Below are 23611 nucleotides of genomic sequence, written 5' to 3'. Positions count from 1 at the left end.
TGAAGACTAAACCAGTGAAATTTTGAGTTTTAAGTATAAGTGTTGCGTATTGTTCGTGCAGGTGTTTCAAGGTCAGTCCTTGTTTTTAGTTAGGAGTAGGAATCCGCTTTTGTCATACTCGACATACACTGTTTACGTGACGTCAGTGATGACAAGTATGACAAAGGTGGTTGGTTATACACTAACTGCAAAAGGACGCACCCAAGGACACACCTAGCGCTTTACTTTACCTTCACTTATCATGAAAAAATAAGTACAAGTAGGTAGGTGTCCTTAGGGTTCCGTACCCAAAGGGTAAAACGGGACCCTATTACTAAGACACCGCTGTCCGTCCGTCCGTCTGTCACCAGGCTGTATATCACGAACCTTGATAACTATACAGTTGAAATTTTCGCAGATGATGTATTTCTGTTGCCGCTATAACAACAAATACTAAAAAGTACGGAACCCTCGGTGGGCGAGTGCGACTCGCACTTGTCCGGTTTTTTTTTTTGCTCCGAGTTGTCTAACAAAACATTCCACGCGCCGCCACTGCAGTAAGTACTATAAATTCGCATTCTAAATGATAAGAAGAAAATTTGCAATGTCCAAGGGTCCCTTTAGGGTCTCATGCTGTTCTTTGACTGTACCTAGTTGTACAATTATTTACCATTATGAACGCTATAAAATAATTTATTTATTAAACGTACTGCTCGCGACTTAACGCGACGACGTATTATAAATCAATTTTATTACGCTCTCCAGAGTAATTGATATTACGAATGAAGCTTCTAAAAGGCATGAACGGCGCATAAGTTTAAAGTAAAAATTGATTTAAGGGGCCCACAGATTACCAGTTCGCCGGACATTATCAGCCTGTCAGCTGTTTGGAGCTGTCAAATTATGCGTTTAACTGACAGGCCGATATCGTCCGGCGGACTGATAATCAGTGGGCCCCATTTAGATCTTTTCCACAATTTCTACCGTAAGGAAAACCCTTACAATATCAGTTAGCGTGACTCACGGTCCGCTTAATTCAAAATGAATTCATTTTCATGATACTGTCAAAATAACGGAAAGCGTTATTCATTATGTTCCCTATTTCGGATGTATCACAGCCACGTGGTTAACTTTTCAATACTGTTACATTTAAAAGGTCTTATTTTTACTAGAATCAGTATTTACTTATGCCTTGGCTGTGGTAATAGGGTCCTCACCTAATTAATGGGAATGAAAGGGAAACCGTGTCAAGGGTGTGTTATTTTCAACTTGAGGCATATAATAACAAATTAGCTGGACTTAAGGTGAGTTAGTTTTGAGAATGGCGCTGTTAAAAGCCCAAATGGAAAACAAAGAAAGTGAAATGTTAACACTTCAATGCCTAAGTAATTTTTTTTTATAAAATAATAAGTGTTGGGTAATATATCAGAATTCAGATCAGATCTGCAAGACTTTTTTTTTCTAATATTTAACATCCTGTAATAATAAATGGGTTACCATTGTTTTTTAACCAATTTCAATTTCAAGTAGTAGGCAGATACTGTACCTATTCGTGTTGGGATTCTTTTACGAACTATCTTTAAGAAATATATATCCAATTCGGGACTCCGCCAGTAATATAAAATAAAAGTCGGTCCCTGGCCGCTCTCATCTATTCTTTCCTAGATATGTGTTCTATTTCTAAGATTCAGCAGATATGTAGTTTATCGATCGATCCTTATAGAACATCACAATCGACAACATGGTCCAAAAGTATTTACTATTTATTTTTATCACGTAAAAACTGCTAATGCATACCATATTTAATAACCCAATACCAATAAATTTTTACACGGTTTATTTAGCATGGCGAAACCCCCGAACAAGCAATAATTGTCGTCCCCAGCGCGATATAAATTCCCGATAAAGGATATCACCGTTTGACCCATTACGGGCAGGAACAGTCGGCATAATTGCTTACATTCGATTCGTTACTCTCGACCCGAGGATGCGAATCCTTATTCGGAACATACAATTGTATTGAAGATTGAATCCAACCAATGGGAGTTTGACAGTAAAAGATCGGAGATTTTTCATTTGCACAGAGGAAAGGGGGAGGAGGACACGCAAGGGTGTTAGAAAGTCAAAAAAAATTACAATGTTCAAAGCAGTAACTTCATGAAAGAATTTCTTTCGTATTAGATTTTCGACAGAGGGTTATTGTTGATATATGGACTATATCATCCATGGCATGTAGACAAATCGATTGACACTTCTTTCCAAAAATTGGCTCAGTACCAATTAGTAGTTTTCACGCTGCACTGAACACAGTAAGTATTCAATCAAACATACCTTTCCACATAGATACTAAAACTGCTCTTTTCGTTGTCGTGGTCGGGTCGGGTAGCTACTAATAAATAAAATAAATAAATAAATATTAGAGGACAATTTTACACAGATCGACCTAGTCCCACAGTAAGCTCAATAAGGCTCAATTTGGGGGTACTAGACGACGATATATGTAATATACACATATATATAAATACTTATATACATAGAAAACATCCATAACTCATAATACATGTAAAAAGTCTAATTTTTACTAGAATGATGATAATGAGTTTATCTATGCCTTTATTGACAAACGTAATATACTTACCACATAGACTTTTGTTGTAGGTACATAACTTTTTGTCCCAATTTTGACAATTCTCTTCCATTTTTCCTATTTCACATTCTCATAGCCCAGAATCAGGATGTGTTCGGCCCAAGTGACTGAATTACAATTGCTTCCTGACTCCTGACATTGTTGATAAACGTTCCACAGCGAAGTTTTCACCAAACAGTTTCTATGTATAGCAAAAAGAGGATTGTTTGATGTTATTGCTAGATAATTAAACATTAAACACACGATAATGATATACGGTTTGCGATAACTATGGGCGAATTAATTGTGTAAATAGAACTTTCTCGCGTCATCGTTACACTTTTTATATAATGATACACATAGTAATACAAATTGTGCGTTTTTATGTGGTAGTGGTGAATAAACTTACTTTATATGAACAACACAAATCGTACATACTATTGTTTAAAAAAAGAAAAAGTTTCGTAGCATTAAAAGTACCTAACCAAAAATTTTTAAATGAAAAAAAAGGAAATTAACTAGTATAGGTACTCGTAACGCGTTTTTCTGAAGACCTCCTAATATCTATGAAAGCTTAGCAACGTGCATGTGACATCTTTGGAGTTTCAAATAATTAAATTGAACAGTTGTCGCCATCGCCATGCCATCATTATGGTATTTAAAAAAATTTGCCGCATAATGGTTGGGTAAAAGCTTCCAAACATCGAGTAATGTTAGCAAAGTGGCGTCAATGCCGATGGCAATATTTCTTTATTAGCGTCTATTCGCCGGGGATCGCTGGGGTCGGATTCTATTATATCTCGCTTAATAGCCTGCCAAACTTCACTTAGCGTAAGTTGCGCGAGATGATTCTTGGAGGCGTATTTAGTAGTATTGTAAGTAACTAAAATAAGAAATATTTTAACGTGTATGACGTATAAAAATACATAATAAATACCGTAAAATGAGGTGCCTTTATTTAGGAATTGTATAAAATACCTACCAAAAATCTTCATCGCATTGCTTCTGCATTTCAAAGCTACCCATTTTACGGTGCTTGCAGACAGCACCCTAAACCATTGAAGATTAGAAAATGAAATTCGTAAATCAGATTCTTCGAATAATTTGAATTATTTGATGTTCTAAGCATTGTAAAGCTTTACCAAAGAGAATAGATAGTATAGAGGGCTATTGCCATAGTAAATTTTGTAGTCACGGTACATTTACTGCCATCTATCGACACACAATTAAAACTTAAAATTAAATTGAAAATGTATAGATTAATCAAAATATGTATACGTATAAATGATTTTTATTAATTTTTATTGTTCCATACTGACCCATGTTCTTTCACTGATATGTGTTAAAATTGTTAAATATCAAACGGTGTCGTCAGCGCCATCTAGCCGAGAATAGGCCAAAGGTAATGGCGCCATCTATTCGAGAATTACTTTTTCTTGATTTCCGAGGCACGTTTTTTTCTTAGACTTTATTTATCTTATACGGAGTTACATATATCTTTGGCTTTACTAACTTGGAAAGGATTGATGGAAGTTCATTCAACCCCTAACCCCACCACCTGAAAATGGGCTACAAAATGTTTGCCAAGGGTTACCCCACACTAGCGTCTTTTGAGCGTCGGCGTCTAGTCAGCGCAGTTGCGCCAACGTTGCGTCGAGCAGCAGCCATAGAGTTGACTAATAGACGCCGACGCGACGCTCGGGAGACGCTAGTGTGGGGTGAGGTGACTCTAAGGCGTGGCCTCATGCTTATAAAAGTTGCAAAGCACACGTCTCTTTCTGATATGTTGATCTTATTTTGGTTACGTTGTCCAGTATATCAAAACTTTTAATTACTTTGCTGGATTCAAGTTCAAACTCGGTCACGTATTACTTCCACACAATGTAAACGAAGCCTTATTAATTTACAAACTTCAGCTTTCTCCCAAGTACTGTATTCTGTACTTTCTGTAGGTTTTATACCCTTGACATGTACTCAAAGAATTGAGGTCAGTGCATAAGTGTCCTGGGTCAGACAGTACTTGACGCCTCTCGATGTGAAACAGCGACCTCTATTGGTGATGTTTTTGTTTGATGTATTGCAAAATTTATGTTATTTACTGTGTTGCTTTCAGTACTAATTAGACATTAAAGGCCAGTGACGCGTCTATGAATAACGCCAATTGTAGTTATAATTTTTTTAATGCCAATTAAATTAAAAGTTGATAATTTGTGTTTCGACGTTTTTTAGAAGTACCTACATATCGAATACTATACTAATACCATCTACTACGAGGTAAATTTTTATCATACTTGCATAAACAACAAATGTCAAGATTAATGTAAAACGCACCCAAAAACGTAATTAAAGTTAAGAAGCATAATAGTCACTGTTAATCCTTGCTTTTTTGGCAGCCAAAAAATACAAATCTATCCGAAACACCGCACATTAAACACAAAGAACCCTCCGAAATGAAAATAAGAAATGTAAGACAAAATGGAAGCTACGTAAAAGCGGATTAGCCTCCGCTGTGATGAAAGCTCTATGCGGACTTTTTGAGGCAAATCGGAACCCCACGTAGGATAACGAGTTGACCCAATACGGCGATGTAGGTCGTTTTCTGACGTATCGCACTTTTTGCAATTCTTTGGAGCACTGCGTCCAGATGATCCAGATATTTTTGCGATTTTATGTCGTATCCATTCAGATTGTGGCCGCAGTCTGTGATTGTGTCAATAACAAAAAACAAAACTTAGAGTAAAGGCCTTTGCGGTGTGCACAGGCTTGCGTGTGCGTGACGTGCACGTGCGCGTGCGCTAAAATGTTGGAGCCGCATTAATACGCACATAACACGTCACGCAAGCGGTGTGCCGTCTCTCATAAGGATCTGTATACTACAAGCGCACGTGCACGTCACGCACACGCAGCTGGTGTGCACAGGCCTAAAGACATGGATAATGCTGTTGTAATATTTTAGCTAATATATTATATAGTATTTAAGGCCAAAAATACTTACTTCAGCTTTATGTCACCCATGTTTAGTTTCTTTATTTCTTTCTATTAAATCTAATTCGTTTTTCCACTTATCTACTCGAAAGTTAGCTGGAAGAGATCCCTTTTAGGGATAAGTTCGCCATTGTTGAGGTCAAATTCTGTAAATTTTATCTGATCCTGTGTTGTTTACAATAAAATCATTACGATTACCTTTACCTACTACACGGGATTGTTATGCCATTTAGGAGTCTTGCTAAATTGGAAATTCTATAGCGTAAGTATTGAGCAACCAATTTAGCTAGGACCCTAAATGGCGCAACAATCGCGGAGCGTGATGGTACAGTCAGCAGCAAAAGTTGCTAAGGGGGCCAGGTGTTCAAAATGATCTTGACGCGACTTTATTGTTAAGAGAATAAGAGCGTGTCAAGGTAATTTTGAACACCTGGCCCGCTTAGCAACTTCTGCTGCTGACTGTCCTTTAAACAAAATCCTAACGTAAATATTGATTGTCCTCAGGTAGTGCCGCGGTTATTGGGCTCACTGGTCGGCGGCGCCATGAGTCCGACGCAGCACCTCGAGCAGCAGCAGGCCCTCGTCAAACAGTTCGCTGAAATACTGGAGTTTGTGCTCAAGTTCGACGAATACAAGGTGCGTAGTTCCAACTTGACAAAATCAACAAATATATAGAGGAAAGTAACATTCCATTCCAGCCCATCATAACTAACATAGTCAGCACAGCAACTAAGCGGGCGAGGTGTTCAAAATGATCTTGACGCGACTTTATTGTTAAGAGAAAAGAGCGTGTTAAAGTAATTTTGAACACTTCGCCCGCTTAGCAACTTCTGCTGCTGACTGTATTAGCAGGCCAATTCGAATTTTAGTTATTCGATCTGTTTCCGATGTGATACTGATCTGTCAGTGTCAAAAGTGATATTCCTTCAACCCAAATCGTCACTTTTGACACTGACAGAACAGTATCATATCGGAAACAGATCGAATAACTAAACCTCGAATTGGCCCATGAGTGTAGAATAAGCTCGTATTAAAACAATGTGGCCATCTAGAGATGGACTGGCCTGGATTTCTATTATGTTTGCACTTCGCACTCGGCTGAGTCCTGAGTCGGCCTTGTGAAATCTTCTACTTAAATCTAGTCCTAAATGTATACTTACATTACATAGTTAATTGTAGGACGAAAAAATGTACAGGGACTGTAAAGCCTACCACTGACTAACAGGCCGCCGGACGATATCGGCCTGTCAGGTAGAACAAAAATTTGACAGTTCCGAACAACTGACCGGCCGATATCGTCTGGCGGACTGTTAGTCAGTGGTCGGCTTAAAGGGGGTCCTTTGGTAGCTGATAATTAGTGTCCGGAGTAGCAGTGGCAAATTTCACACAGAGGGTAATGGAGTCGTTTTTACAATTATTTTTTTAAGATTGAATAAATAAATTATTCATTTACCTAAAGTACTTAGTATGGTACTCGTAAATTGGAAGTAAGTACTTAGAACTTATTTTTATAAAACGCGATTTCAGGAACATCCAAATGTTATGTCGTAAATGTTTTGGGTTATTATTCAATTTCTCTTAACAAATGTCACCATCGATATAATATACATAATTTTCCAGTCCTCGATTGTAGTTCAATGGCCTAGAAAAGAATATATCATATTATTACTTCTTAGTCTAGTAATTTTTTGTAGTGACTAATATTTTGATAAAATATTACCTATGTATGCTCGCAAGATAATTTATTATTAGTTGCTACTATTATACAAAATTAATCATTTAATCGTTATTTGTTTAATCATAAAAATACTTAGGTGACTCCATTACCTTCTGTGTGAAATTTGCCACCGTTACTCCGGACACTACTGATAATCATTAGACCGTACGCGTTTTTTCCGCCAAGCGTTTTAGATTTAAGTTACGACAAAGTTATATAACTATGTTTCATAATTTAAAAAACGTTTAATGTTTAAAGTTAAAATACCTATGCGAACCTCATCCACCTTTTAGAAAAAAAAACTTAATCGATAACCAAATCTGTATGATTGTCAAACTTGCTCACAAAGTTTCACGAGTACCTATCGGTTGAGAAAAGCGACCTATAGAGAAAATCATCCAAATAGACATACGAAAGCATATATTGCCCAAGCTAAAAACGGAGACCGTCGCTTATTGCAATGTAAACCCAAACAAAGTAATAAAATACTCTATTTATCGTGCATATCTGCCACCCTACCGTGTTTACGTTGCGTAAATTAAATACATCCTATACCACATTGCCGATATCGAATGACACAATGACACAACAATAAAAAGTGGGAGTTATCGCGCTGTCAAAGTCACGCATGTTGACAATCCATTCGAGAAACGATAGAGAAACTGACGTTATGTCAGAATCAGAATCATCATCATCAGAATAATCGTATTTATGCGTGTAGGTACCTATTTGAGATTACCGCGTTATGGTATAATGATTGTACATTTTATTGTATTGTACCTTCATGGTGTCAAAGTTATTCTTTATGTATTTTATACTTTTACGTAAAAATGCCTAAACGAGCGGTCAAAATCAGAGTTATAGTTTTTAGAAGTATTGTTACTAGTCAACCCTCACTTAACAGCAATTCAAATCAGATATTTAAGCGGCCAAGGTGCTCAAATATTCTGAACATGCACTCTACCGATTTGAGCATAGACGCGTGTTCGGAGAAATGTGAGCATGTCGGCCGCTCCGATATTTCTGACTGTGACACCATTGAATATTGTCATGAGTTACGATAAAGCTTGCATTGTAGGATCCTTTATGTCGAAAGGACTGCGAACGAGCTGATTATCCTTATTTACGGGGCTATTTACTGTTGTTTACAAATGGTACTGTTAGAATTCACTCGAGTGAAACTTGATTGTAGTGTATCTCTGGAATATTCGTTGTTGAATTTACATTCGTCATGTAGAATCGAGATTAATCGACGGCAACGCACATATATGTATGTCTCTTTAGGAACATACGTATACAGGTACGTTATATGTAATGTATAGTTAGTATGCTATGCATATAGATAATAAATTACATAGGTACATATAAACATGTAGCCTTCATCCTACAATACTTTTTCGATTTCACTTTTATCATAATAACTAATACGTCTCCATATCTAAACTGACAAATTATTGACGTTGAATATTTATGTAAATATAACAAAGGACTGTCAATCTATTAGATCATTTGTCGAAATTAACGTTTGAAAGTGAAATCACTTTTGATAGTTTTGATAGCCGTTCAAATACCAGTTATTTCATAATATCCAATCCTGAATCAACTAAAGATGTAAAAAAATACCTGTTATCATCTAGGAATTATGAATATATTTTATAAAACGTAACTTTAATGTAACATGTGTACAATTTCATAACATACCTATGTAGTGCATTTAGTCCGAACTCTAGCTGTAAACAAGCCATTTTTGGCTTAGCAGTTAAGAAACATGAAACTCTGCGATTCATTTAATTGTTTAGAACTTTAATAAATGAAAAAAAAAAAAAAAGAATATGGGGACTAATTACCTAACTTAATTAACATAGTTTAGAGGACCTGACAATGAAAAATACTCGCTCCATTGTCCGCAAAATAGCACCCCTTTTACTTAAAAAAAAGAAAGAAAGTAGGTGTGGTTAGCAACTTAGCTATAACATATTGCTGCTCCAAATATCAAGAACCTTCTAGCCCTGATTTTTGGATGATTATAGGAGGGGGGGGTCAAAAATCGTCAAAAATCGATGACGTAATTTATGGACAGCCCCTAAGTTGGACTGCGGACACCTACATATAAATCACACCTTATGTTTAATTCTATTATAAATACCTACACATTAGAACGTTATCTGAACAAATGGCAATCAGTAACGTGGGCCCATCTGACCCTGCCACGAAGTCGTTGCTCCCTGACTCATACGATAGGAGGAAACAAGCATCTGCCAGCATTTGAAAATTGCTCTTTTCGACATTATTAAGCCGTATTTCCTGTTTAGAGTAAGGTTAAAATTCTGTTTGAGTTTAGTATATAATGTCGGATAACATATATATGTGTCTATTTCTTTTAGAAGATCGAAATTTCGGTATATGCTACTCTAGGTATCACTAGTATACACAAGAGCGATAGAGAGACATTAACGAAATATAGATTTTAGATGTTCGCATTATAGCCTGTAAAGCCTGTTGTGATGTGAATAACATAGGTCATATCATAGGGTACTAAATATATAATATGTAATCATAACCACACACTTTTTTATTTTACTTAATATATTCTACTTTTTAACTGCTAGGTAAGAAATCAAACTCAACTTGCTCAAGTTGCTCATTACAGTTGGGCTCGCAGTTTTCCCTCAAATCACCCCCCTGGGCCTGGGGCAGTATGCCCAAAATAAATATTTTGTTTTCAACAAACTTCCGAAACTGAGGAACGGTAGGCAAGCCTTACTTTGAATTCGGGTTTAAATATGCATTAGTTTACCGAAAAAATAATTAGGCATTCTGTAGTTTTAACCTAATTTAGTAATTATCATTTGATTGTAATCCTGGTTAAGTTGTAAGTGGCATCGCTAATGAATCTTAGTGACAAACTTATAACCTAATTACATATATAGTCGCCGATAGTATTCGCTACCGTAATAATTAGTTGTCATTCATTTTGAAATTTGTCATTCAAATCAATCAAACGTCACTTTTTGTAAACAATACATTTACAGTAGCCATGAAACCTATTAGAAAATACTATCTTCATCATTCCTATGCGAAATGCAATACTAGACTATCGGATTCGATTCGATTAACTCGCGGGTTAAACGAAACAAAGGCAATCTATTCTGCAATCAGTTTGAATGCCTTCTATTTACAAGTTAGATTAAAAAAAAGAATGTGTGATAGAGGGTAGACTGTAATAAATAAATAAATAATAAATATTACGGGACATCTTACACAGATCAAACCTAGCCCCAAACTAAGCAAAGCTTGTACTATGGGTACTAGGCGACGATATACATACTTGTATAGATAAATACATACTTATATACATAGAAAACAACCATGACTCAGGAACAAATATTAGTGTTCATCACACAAATAAATGCCCTTACTGGGATTCGAACCCAGGACCATCGGTTTAGCAGACAGGGTCACTATCCACTAGGCCAGACCGGTCGTCATAAACAAACAGTACATGAATTATCACCATCAATTTAGTGACGACGAATTTTAGGTGTTAAAATAGGTAAAGGCTCCAGACGGGCACGTATTGAAAAAGAAAATATGTATTATTTGACCAAAAAAAAATTGTTATTCAAGAAAGAAAAAATCGTGTCCTAGAACAGAAAAGTACAAGTTTGATCCCTCCTAGCAGGAAAGAAAAGTGCCACTTTGATCACTCCTAGCGGGGAAGAAAAAGCCCTTTTTCGAATAGGTGATGTGAAAAAACATTTAACCAAGCGTAGCTCAATCCATCGAAGCCAATGAATTACGAATGGAACCCAGAAAACCCGCGCGTTCCTTCAAAGTAAACAAAACGTGTTTCCGCCAAAAGAAAACCTATAAAAACCTTAGGTATCGAATTTTTCATGGGATAATAAGTGTGACTAAAGCATGCAAGGTCAGCAGAAGGCCGACTTTCTAGAGGTACAATTCGCTAATGATAGTTTTTCTACTCGTCGACTGTAATTCTTGAATTAAGATTTCTTATACCAAACTGCAATTGGGTATTTTTAATGTATGGGCTCCCAACTCAACTATAATATTCATATCGATACAGTTTAGTCAACTATAATGAAATTGACCAATCACAGCTCGCCGCGATCAAGAGGACGAAACAAAACCATAGCTCAAAATAATTATTCATTTTAGGTTGTATAGTAGAAACAATTGCTTCATAAGTCAGAAACGCGCATGTGATACCCTTAAAATAGCAACATCCATTGACTACGAAAACCACTTAGCGTTGCTTGTTAGTCTCCATAGGCTACGGTGGCCGAAATCGAGAAAACAACTATCTATTAATTGAATTTAGCGCGGAGCAAGTACCAGGGCCTCATGAGTTACGAGAAGGTGTCGTTGACCAACGCGGCGGCCGGGGCGCGTACCAGTATGAAGGTATCGCGGCTGTTCCCGTAAATCGCGTATCTTAGCTTTTGGTTTGGTTTGTTTGTATGATTATACTAGTTTTAAGTATTATTTTTGTTGACGCGTAGTAAAAGTATTGTATACAATAGTGATATAATCAAGCTTTTCAATCTCGTACCTTACTTAGACAACTCAGCAAGCTTCGTTGTCTAAACACGGTACTCGACTGAAAAGCTCTCTATTATATCACGATTGTATAAAATACTATTACTTTGCCATGTTTCGGTGAGTAATGTTTGTCTTGTGATCGCAGACGCTTGTTGGCTAATACAATACAATAATATAAATGTTTACGAGTTCGTATCGTAACAAATCAATCCATCTAAATATTCTAATTCAATAATGTTGTATTGAATTGTCGATTACATCATTAAAGTAAATAATTGTGTTTATATTCAATCAATGTGTGTTTACCAAATAATTTAGAGATGAACCAAGAGACGTCTGCAACGATTTTGATAGCACACGCAGTGCAAGTGTTATTTTAAACGTCAAACTTCTATGAATTTATGACGTATAAATGTCACTTGCACTGCGTGTGCTATCAACATCGTTGCAGACTTCTGTTGGTCTAACTCTATTAGTTTCTAACTTTTACACATTTAGTTTTACAAGGCTTCATAAGAAGTAACAAGTGTAGCAACCTTGCCTTCGAACCTTAGAGTAGAAGTACCGTATATTTATATATTTATATTTTTCAACTGACCGTATTAGAAACACCGAACTGCGTTCCAAAACTGGCATTGTGGATGTGGGCATGAAGGCCGCAAAGCTGAAATGGGACTGGGCAGGGCACATCTGCCGAATTCACCCAGAACGCTGGTCCAAAGTATCCACGGACTGGATCCCACAGGATGGATCTCGGGGCAGAGGAAGACCCAAACGGAGATGGCGGGGCAACCTCGATATATTTTGTGTGGAGTGGCGGGATCGAGCGTGCATTAGACAGAGATAAGTGGCGGGAAAGAGGGAAGGCCTTTGCCCAGCAGTGGGGCACACTAATAGGCTAAAGAAAAAAAATTTTGTCAGCAGACAATAGCTAGAATTACTATTTTAGTTCTATGGGCAATTATTTTGATTCATGTCTAAGTTTAACCATTATACATGAGATAATCAAGGTACTTTATCCCGAGTCTCTCAGATAAATACGTTGAAATTAGGATTATATTTTTGTGTATTTCATTTATTATTTACAAGGGCAATGTTTTCGTTAACAATAAAACGTTTACAATACACGATGTAATCGATCATTCAAGTCTGCCCACGTCCACCCACTGAAAGGCCCCGACCAGTTGATCCAGTATAGCCCACACGATTATTAAAGTAACCAGCGAATACGTGTACAAATATGGTTTTAAAATATTGGATTACAATACAATGGTGTTGTAACTTTGAATGTATACCTAATAATCAGGAGTGTGACCAGATCAGGTTTCAAAGCACTTGTGTCTAGGAATTACCAGTGTAATAAATGTAATAATGTAATGTAGTCGGTCGATTAAATACCGATATAAAAAATAGGTAGGTGCTCAACATTTTGTTAGGCTGTGTTAAGTCCGATATTAATTTAAGAGCGGTATAGTAGCAAAAACATCGCTCTTACGACCCATGCATATGTATTGATCAAATCATTAGACTAACTACACACAAACCTATGTGTAATGATTAATATTTATTATTTGAAAAAACAAAGATTAATATTTTTAATCCACCGAGAGATGAAACACAATTGAATTCTTGTTTTGTATTGTTGTACTCTCTAACATTTACGTATGTACAGTCACCTGCAATAATATGTTACACAACGAAGGCCGCAAAAATATCTGACACTATCTTATTTGTAGAGCCATAAGAGCGTGTCACATATTTTTGCGACCTTCAAAGAGTAACATATTATTGCAGGTGACTGTACATCTGTATGTGCACGATGTGTACCGAAAGATTGCGTTTGACAAATATTAGTTTTTTGTTTTCTGGCGTGATAATAAAAAGCTGGCACACAGACATATATTTGTATTAGTATTTTTAAGTAAAGAAGATATGTTATTGTCGCATATATTTTTTTAAACATTGCTCCTGTACACAAGTTATAGATATCGAAGTAATTTATTTACTTATACTATTTACTCAGGTCTGTGTGTACTCACTACTTTGTTAAGGGCGATGTGCATTTGTCCTTTAAACTGACAAAGTCATCGTCTTTTTCAATTTTTAGAAGATCGGTAACCGGCAATTGACATGTTTGTATAGTCCTTATCTGTCTGAAAACCTCAAGAACCTTTCATCATTTATCGTGAGGCGATCAGTTTGCTTCCTAGTCATTGCATACAAAAAAATCTTGACTAATATATATAACTCTTTCATACAATAACCAAAACCCTTTCTTTGCTCTCAGATGAAAACGCCAGCGATCCAAAACGACTTCAGCTACTACCGCCGCAGTGTATCCCGAGGCGGCCTGATCAACCCAGACCTACCCCCCGACGAATCCAACATCAGCGCAGAAATCGCAAACCGCATGTCGCTCTTCTACGCTCAAGCCACACCCATGCTCAAAGTGTTGTCAGAGGCTACCAGTCAGTTTGTGAACGACAATCAACAGGATTTAGAAAACACTACGGAAACGCTCAGCACAATGGCTAAAGTGTGTTTAAGGATGTTAGAAAACCCGTAAGTATCACTATTGTTTACGAACAGTAATGCTTAGTATAGAAACAGACTCTGTCTTCTGTTCAATATAAACTTAATGTTAGACTTGTGCAACATCGCAAACCGCATGTCGCTCTTCTACGCTCAAGCCACGCCCATGCTAAAAGTGTTGTCAGAGGCTACCAGTCAGTTTGTGAACGACAATCAACAGGATTTAGAAAACACTACGGAGACGGTCAGCACAATGGCTAAAGTTTGCTTAAGGATGTTAGAAAACCCGTAAGTATCATTTACTTTACTCCTTAATTTCGAGTAGGTACTTAGCCATATCTACTCTTAAAATCTAACGCTGCAAAAAATTTCCTAGTGTCAGTTTTCTGTACAAAATTTATGGGTTCAAATATCAAATGTATAATCTACGCTTTGAGTACTTACTGGATTTATGACGCGTGGTTTAAGATTTTATTTTTAAGTTACACATTCGATATGTTGCTAAGTGCTAAGTTGCTAACGTTTAGGAGGAAACATTATAGGTACTCAATATAAGTGAGAAAATCTGGAGTTAAGTACTTCTCTTTGGTTTCAATTTACTCTTGATGGGTCACGGTCAGGACGCGTGTACGTGTTACCCATCGGGTTCGCGAGCGCAGTCTGTTCAAATTTTCAGTTGCCAGCGTAACGAGAACCTCGATATCCGTAACAAATATGCGTAATGGGAGATCGCATTTGTACTGGTTTGGCTGAGCCGTCTGTGAACCCGGTATGCGCGGTGTCGAGGTTGTCGTCCTATAATATGCTCAAATTTACATCCAATTGGACGCCCACGATATTGACACCTCGCGCACCGAGTAAACTGGCTTAAGATCGTATAGCATTACAGATAAAACTCAGCGATAGATCCCAACAAAGCTATCCGCTAGGCTAGATAGTTGCATCCGCAACTCCCCTTCTTTATCTCTATTTAGCTTCATTTGATCTCTTTTATACTATAAAACAATAATTCATTGATAAACGTCAAACGAATAGAAGAAAATTATCGGGATGACAGATGCTACGAAAAGTCATGTGACAATTTCCATACATTATTTAAGTTTCGATTGGCGTTTTCTATCAACGATTGTCATCTTGGCTAAACCCCCAGGTCTACGCCAAAATACATATCCTTAGTTATGCAGCACAAATGTAGTGGATAATCTTAATCAGCCTTACGCTGTATAAACCAGCTCCTCAAACAATAGCGCATAAATCTCAGGTTTCTCCTGCAAACCTGATTTCCTAACTGCATATAGTACAAGCTTACAAGCATTTGCCTCGACAAGGGCGTATTTATTACACCGGATCGAGTTTCTCGCCCGCAATATCGATATGCCCGAGCCGCTATCTTTAACACAAACACATTATGATAATTCTACTGTCACTGATATGATGTAGGTCGGTGCCAAAAACCATGCAGCGAAAACAAAGTCCCGGCGGTCGTAATTCGGAGGCAGTCTTTTATGGATGACACTTTCAAAGACTAATTAAATCGTAACCTAATAAATTAATAATAAACTTATCCTGTTTGACCTTCCTTATTGATGTAATTTATATTAATACGTATATATAAAAGTAATAAATACCTAGTGAAACATTAAACAAGAATGAAATAGAAAGACAACATTTCTATGCTAGACGTATATCTAGTGTAACCGTCTACGTTTTGCTTATGCAATGATCGTGCAGAACCACCATTATGGAGCATTGGAGCTCATAAATTCCCTAGAAATAACTTTTAGACGAAGTTTCTTGCCGTTTCGCTTTACGTTATACTCGTCAATACAATTCAACGTTCATCTTGATATCGTAGGCGCCTTTATTGAATTTACTGTTTTCAATAAATTTGATTTGGTATCATTTGGGCGTTAAATTATTCGTCAAGATTAACTTTGAATGTATGTTTGCCGCTGACTCATACCTTGTCTCAATCGTCCGTATCGTATGTTCATGTCATTTGGCATTTCCTTGCCAAACTAAAAATAAGCCTGCGGGAATCCTGTCTTCGCTGTTTGTGGATTTCTGAATCACGTGTTGAAGTAATCGCTTTAATTGGACGAGTTTTTATAACCATTGACTCGATTCCAGGAAAATATAATTTCAATGGCCACTCATCCTATTTTTTTCAACTATAGTTAGTAGTCATTCGTGTGGTCTGTTTGTGCGAAACTGCGCGCCCCGAGCTCTATTGACATCGCGAATTAAGTATGACGAGAAAGAGTTAAAGAGAAGAAAGTTATGACTACCAATGTGTTTATAGTGCAAATCATATCAAAGGCTTACACAACTTAGAGTTGAAATCTTTTAAGCTGACCGTTTAGGACTATGAGCTCTCATATTATCAATTACCCAACTATACCACTAAGTAGGTATTTGAACAAAACTATTCAAAATGTGTGCTCTTGTTTTGTTCCGATTCCAACTGAAGCCCTTTGTGTCCGAAAAGGTTTTCTTTTCTTCTGTTTATTATATAACTCTGAACAAGTGCCGCTGTCTGGAATTCGTGCTTACTTGACAGTTTAGATTTATTTTATTCAAATAAGCTCGCCAAACTCCATTATGAAAATTTCAACTTTATTTATAGAGTCCTTGTCCGTTTGTTGACGCTGTCATGGTCTAATAAAACATGGTCTTCCATTCCCAGAGTGACACGGGCCTACGTCACAATAACATTGCCACTTTATTTCAACATAACATGTTACATGGGTACATTATACCTATGGTTAATAAGTTAAAATATTTCTTTATAATTTTATAATTTTCATTTATATGTATTTTAGCTTAAATTTTACAATAACACGTCATTTTTAATTAGTCGTTAGCAATATCTTCCGATTCACGAAAGAAATTTCAGACTTTCGGGTAATTCTGTTTATACTACTGGCAACACAGGATAGCGCTGTGCACATTTGACAATTCGGATCTAGATAACTTCATGCCCTGACCGTCATCCTTGTCGAACGCGTGTTAATTGTTATTTCCTTCTCGCTCAGTGTCAGCAGTCGCAGTGTTTTCCAAACTTTTCACGTCGTAAGCTTGGTAATTAATGTGTAACTGTGAATTAGTTTTTTAAACGTTTGTCTTGTATAGATAAATAAAGTTTAATTTAATACATTAGATTTGTTTTATTTTACTATGTTTCTACATGAATAACTTAAAATGAATGCCGTTAAAATAATTTTCACCGTTGGTTAAAATTCTCCCACATTTCAAAGTTTGAGAACCTGTAAACAGCATGATGACGTAGGCGCGTGTCAGTTAGGTCATACGCGAATCTCGGAATGGAGTACCAGGCGGAGTATATTATTATACCATGGACGCTGTGAAATGTGAAGGGCAAAGAAAATAAAGTAAGACTGCTCTTAGGTTCTGATACCTTGAGAAACTTGATGAGAAGAGGAGCATGGACTAGGAAAAGCGTTAAATAGATCAAACGGGAAGGAAAAAGAAGAGGTTTTTGCTTAATCTGGTCGCACAGATAAAGTGGTCGATGTTAGAGTATGTGCGGAAAGAGAAGTGTCGTCAAATGTATGGGATCCAATACATTCTACGACTCTTCTTCGCACAGACTCTATATAGTTACCCCATTGTTCATAAAACTTAACAGACCTCTATTAATTTTATCACTTTTTACACAAATTCCAATATCAAAATGACGAATAGAGAGAGGAAGAAACAATTATCAACGGCTTGTTAGATCTGACAGACGTTTATGAATACCGCCATAAAATACGTCTAAATGAAGACTTATGTAATTATTAAAGGCAATTCACCATAAATTTGATAATCATCAAATATCAAACACTCCTGACGCATTTCGCGTCGCCCCTCGCATGATTGTCCGCTTCCTTACGGGGCACCAGCCATTGAAAGTGACAATGCGCCGTATGCTGTGAATAATAATGCTAGTTGGTAGTTTCGGTGACTGGTTCGTGCTAGATTCTATATTTTAATATAAGTCTGGTTCTCTTCCATTCACTTTGAAACAAATCACATGCGATTTTTGATAAGTACATATCTACATTGAATTTGTCGGCAATGTATCGAAAATCGCATGCGGTTTGTTGCAAGATCTGTGAAGCTCTTTATAAGACTTCCATCAACTAGCGCTTGCTTGACTGACATTGCCCTAGTTCAAACAAGATTCTGAACTAGCATACAAATACTGATGCTATTTGGGACATTTGGTTTCTTTTAGGTACGGCTGTTTTACATGAGCACACACAACAGAACTAGTCTTCGTGAATAGGTAGATAGATACTTACATTCGATAGGTACTTTCAAATATCTACTTAGGTATGTTTGGATTTCTGCAGATCTCTCTGCTATTATCAGCGACTTTTTATCAATTCGTTTCCTAGGCAAACCACTTGAATCGAGTTTGATTCACTGCTCTAAATATAAACATAATAAATGTTTTCTGTCAAATGATAACTACCGTTAAAACCATATACATACTGACCATACAGACTCTTCCTTCCTTCATTAATATCTATTTTCGTATTTTCCTTTGCACTTCATATTTAGATTTTCCTGTAATTCTATTAGGATATTAAATTAAACAACTAATTCACAAATTGCCCGTTATTAAGAAAATCTTAATTGTGTCACGGCCTCTAATCCTATTATTAGGTTCTGCGTGGTTCTACCTACTTGTAATTCAATTGTAGGGAACGACCAATAAACATCTGTCTATTGAGTATAACTAGTCAGTGGTACTTGACGGGTCACACCGTCGATCAGATTACGTACGCTTCCTTTATTAAAATCGTTTCTTTATTTGATGCCTGAATTTAAATTAGGTAGGTATATGGTTGCCCGTTCAGAGCTCTCATTGAAAATTTCGCGGAAAACTTCCGGAAGGGCCTTCGTAAATAAAAAACGTAACGCAACGTGTCGTTAGTAATTTTGAAAAGTGTGCCGTATATCAACTAGTCACTAGACTTCAACACATATAGTTTGTGCGGAAAGAGAAGACAAGAAGAGTCGTGGAATGTATGGGGCCCAATACATTTCACGACTCTTCTCTTTCCGCACAAACTATACTGCCCGATTCGAACTTTAAGATACGTAAAATATTTAGGCTAGATACGATATGGATGTCAGTGTCAAAAGTGACGTTTTTGTTTGAAGAAACGTCACATTTGACACTGACATACATACATAACCATCCATATCGTAACCATCCTTGCGTAATCCATATCCATATCGTAGCTATCGTATATTTGACGTATCCTAAAGTTCGAATCGGGCCGATAGTCTTTGTTAGGTGGGTATATTTACAATTATCTATGTACCAAAAAGCTCCAATGAACCAGAACCTTCCTGGACAGTTCTTGTTATCATTTAAAATCTTTACATTGAAAAATATCGCTTCCAATATAAGTACAATTAATTCGATATACAATTAAGATAAAAACCATATTATTTTCTGCGATAACAAGACTTGTCTGTGTCTGCTATAAACCTGTGTACTATATTATTTTCTTTGATTGAAGAGTATTTTTACTGAGGGCCAATGAACGTGTTTTGCATAGCAAACTTATCAATTCTTCCGCTTGCTTCACGTACGGGATACGCTGACCTGAATCCGTTATAAGTACATAGTTTTATTGTGCTGTAAATTCCAGTATAGCGTAAAAACACAGCCTGGAGCAGTTTATTACACTAGTGTTTACGCAATTTTAAAACAAACTTATCCTAAAGCTGAGAACACACTGAAAGTTGCGGCGAAGCGTGGCGCTATCGACTGTTTCAAAACTTTGAATGGTTGTATGAAACATGCGAGTATCGTTGTAGGAAAAGTTCGGCGATCTGCGTCTAAATAGCGCTTTCCTAATGACTACCTAACTAAAGAATTTAAAATCTTTTAGCCTTAAGCATTCGTAGATCCCGGTTTTCAAGAAAATTTCTACCATCTGCCCTTCCCACAAATTTAACTCAAACTCTCTCGTTTCCAGAAAACTCGTAGCTCAGTTCAGCCGCGAAGAAACCTCGCTCCTAGTACTCCGCGTCATGGTAGGCCTAATCATCCTCTACGACTGGGTCCACCCATCCGGCGCTTTCTGCCGCTCCTCCTCAGTTGACGTCAAAGGCTGCGTCAAGTTCCTACAACAGCAGACCCCGGCCAAGGCAGAGCCTCTGCTGAACGCCCTCAGGTATACAACCAAACACCTGAATCATCAGACGACGCCGAAGAATATCAAGACGCTGCTAGCGGCGTGAGGTCAACATTCCAGCCTTGCATGTTGCTGTGGGGAATGAATCGACAATAAATTAGGGGATTTCTCATCGGCGCATTTACGTTGCTGTAGTGTAGCTGCGTTACTTGTTCACACACTGTTTTCATTGACACGGAAACAGTATTCCGAGACCACTGTACAATCGCCATGAGATATATCGGAACGGCAAAGTTGTTCACAATATCTGAACACGCACTCTAACGCCCTGACAATAGAGGCGTGTTCAGATATTTGTGAGGGCCTTAGCCGATCCGATATATCTCATGGCGACTGTACAATACTGTAGTACAGCCAGTGTGAACGGACGCTTAGGGTCTAACACTGTCTGGGGAACCTTGTCAACTTCTGCACTAAATTACTCACGACATAAATAAAAAATACTCGTAGCCACTACCGAATACAGAACCTCCTCCTTAAATTTAAGTTGGTTAATGAGATTCCTATCCAAAATTAAATCACAGAGAAATTATTTAGTGCAAGATAATTTTAGTTTTCTTGTGCAATACTTAGTCCCAAATTTTACAATAGGAAGAATTGAATGTTATGTATTTGGGTAAAATTATGTGTGTCATCGTTTAAATATGTAGTACCTAAGCGGTAAATGCATTTTTGCCATGGTTCCCCAATGACAGCATATTTTTAAATATATTGCATGAAGTGAAGGTAAAACTAGTTAGTTATTCGAAACCGAGAATTTTTACCATCATCCAATAAATTATGCATTGCGCATTGTAGATTACACTAGCCAACCGCGTTAGATTAAGCAGGAATAGGATATTTTATAACCACACCGTTTTGTAATAACCTTTTACCATGTATAGTATTGTAGCAGCATTCGTTGTTTGAACGGATCTTAAGATATACACCTATACAAGCAATCACTTCTTTACAAACTATATCTTCGATGGAAGGATGTAACATCGTAATAAACTACAAAATAGATAAATGATATAGACGTCGTCGAAAACTCGATATTTTTGAGACATGTACATAAAACTTAGACAGAATTTCATAGGTTAGCACAAACGCTTTAAAAGCAAATTCGCCTATGAAATTAGTTCTCGAGAAATCATATCCCTTACCCCGCACATGCAAGGTTAATGACCCGTCACAATATTGTATAGCATCAGAGGCAATCTTGTAAATCAGCTTTTAAAAACTTTAAATTAAGAAATAAGGTAAACGTCCCAATGTTTGACACTAAATTAAAACCCAGTTTCTCACCTACGAAATTGAATGTAACAATGGGGCAGTGTCGCTGCGACATTTACCTTATTTAAGTATGTAGATAATTAAGAAACAAGTATTATTTATATTTACGTTACTCTACTTATCTTACTGTATGATGCCTTGGAATTACTTTTACAATTCGTTACCACATTCGGGTGTGCAATATTTATTACTATTTTAAGCACAGATTTTAAGTACCGTTCAACCGATACATTCAAGTAAAACCATTTAAGTGAACCTAGACCTATTGTTATTATGATAAAAAAATACGTTACACATTTATACAACCGCTTTTAAAATTATTTAATAAAAGCCAATATTACTTTTATTGTATTTAAGACTGAAATGTAAATTCTCACAAGACAATTCCTATCGCATAATATTCAAAGGCATTTTATAGATTTATTGACACAAAGTTCTTATTAATATCTATGTACTTTTATTAGTCGTATAGTTCGTTTCTAATTGAAACGTGAATGTGAAAAACTAATCTTATGGCATTATTATGAATATCGACTAATTTTGAATCATGTTAAAAAAACGTGATATTTGAACAAGATATGATTAACTATTATAATGGTCGGGAAATGCCTTTCTTGAATTAATATAGATGTTAACAATGTTAAATTTATGCATATACCTACCACTGCCTTGATGTTATCTATCATAGTAATTTTAAAAGGATTTTTTATAATATGTTTCACCATTGATAATTATGTAAAAAACGTAACATAGGTAATATGTCCTACTTGTTTACAAGTTTTTATAATTATTAGGAATATTTACTATGTTTGTCATTCAATTCTATTATCGTAAGTTAAACATTATACATGTTTTGAAATATATAAAGCCGCTGTTATATGCTCAAATCAAAGCCACATTTCGTGAGTTGTGAATTTCTGTCCTATAAGGTAAACTTACTAGTGCTCGACATGCTAATGCCCAAACGATGACACCTTGCTATCACCTCTATTGACAATGACTTAAGTTTCAAGATGACATGTACTGGGACCGCGTCAAGTAGCAGTACGTTTACCTTATTAAAAAAAAATGTTTACTCGTACCTTTCTTCCTAGGATCTCATTGGAAATGTATTAAACCATAATTTACGGTAAACAATCGAATTTAATTGTAGTGGTTTAACAATTGGCACAACGTTTTATGATATTTTACTTAGGTTAAGGATCCTTTGACTTGCATCTAGCGTTCATGTCGTCAAATTGGCAATTGTAATCAAATGTAATTTTGTCGCCATTCGCCCGTTCGTCTCGCTCGCTCTAACACTCGTAAATTAGATAAATGTACGAGCGAAATTCACGCACGAATCATAGCTAAATGACATAATTTATACTCTGTATCTTTAGGCACTTGAGTGCGACAGAGACAAAACACAAAGTTGCGGCGACAAAGTCGCTCGTGCGCGCATAGCTTTATATAAATTGATTTGAAAGGGACGACACTACAGTGTTGCCACTCTTTAATTTTTACTCTTTTATGCCACGCTGTAGATATCATTATGACTTCAAAATGTAAATTGGCCTCGAGACGAATTGGCCTCAAGATTGTCAAATAAAGCATGTATATCAAAGGATTCTTATCGTATTTATAAAATAACAATTAATTAGGTAATAAAACTTTCTTCGCACAGTGAGCACAATCTTTATTACTCCTTGATTAAAGTATCTCTGTTGGAAT

The 23611-nt window shown here is 36.6% G+C and overlaps 1 protein-coding gene across 1 annotated transcript in view; it reads left to right on the top strand.

Moving 5' to 3' along the window:
- The window catches only part of LOC134795704 (CYFIP-related Rac1 interactor B), a 52494-nt gene extending 30930 nt beyond the window's left edge, over positions 1 to 21564 (top strand). The window contains exons 2-4 of the mRNA XM_063767640.1: positions 6095 to 6226; positions 14158 to 14432; positions 20405 to 21564. Coding sequence (XP_063623710.1) covers positions 6095 to 6226; positions 14158 to 14432; positions 20405 to 20669 — 672 coding nt within the window. The 3' untranslated portion in view covers positions 20670 to 21564. The remainder of the gene's footprint in view (positions 1 to 6094; positions 6227 to 14157; positions 14433 to 20404) is intronic.
- Positions 21565 to 23611: the final 2047 nt, after the last annotated feature.

The sequence above is a fragment of the Cydia splendana genome, chromosome 12 (genome assembly GCF_910591565.1).
Source record: "Cydia splendana chromosome 12, ilCydSple1.2, whole genome shotgun sequence".
NCBI classification, from domain to species: Eukaryota; Metazoa; Arthropoda; class Insecta; order Lepidoptera; family Tortricidae; genus Cydia; species Cydia splendana.
The sequence above is the reverse complement of the archived record's forward strand: the minus strand, read 5'-3'. Positions and strand labels throughout refer to the sequence as shown.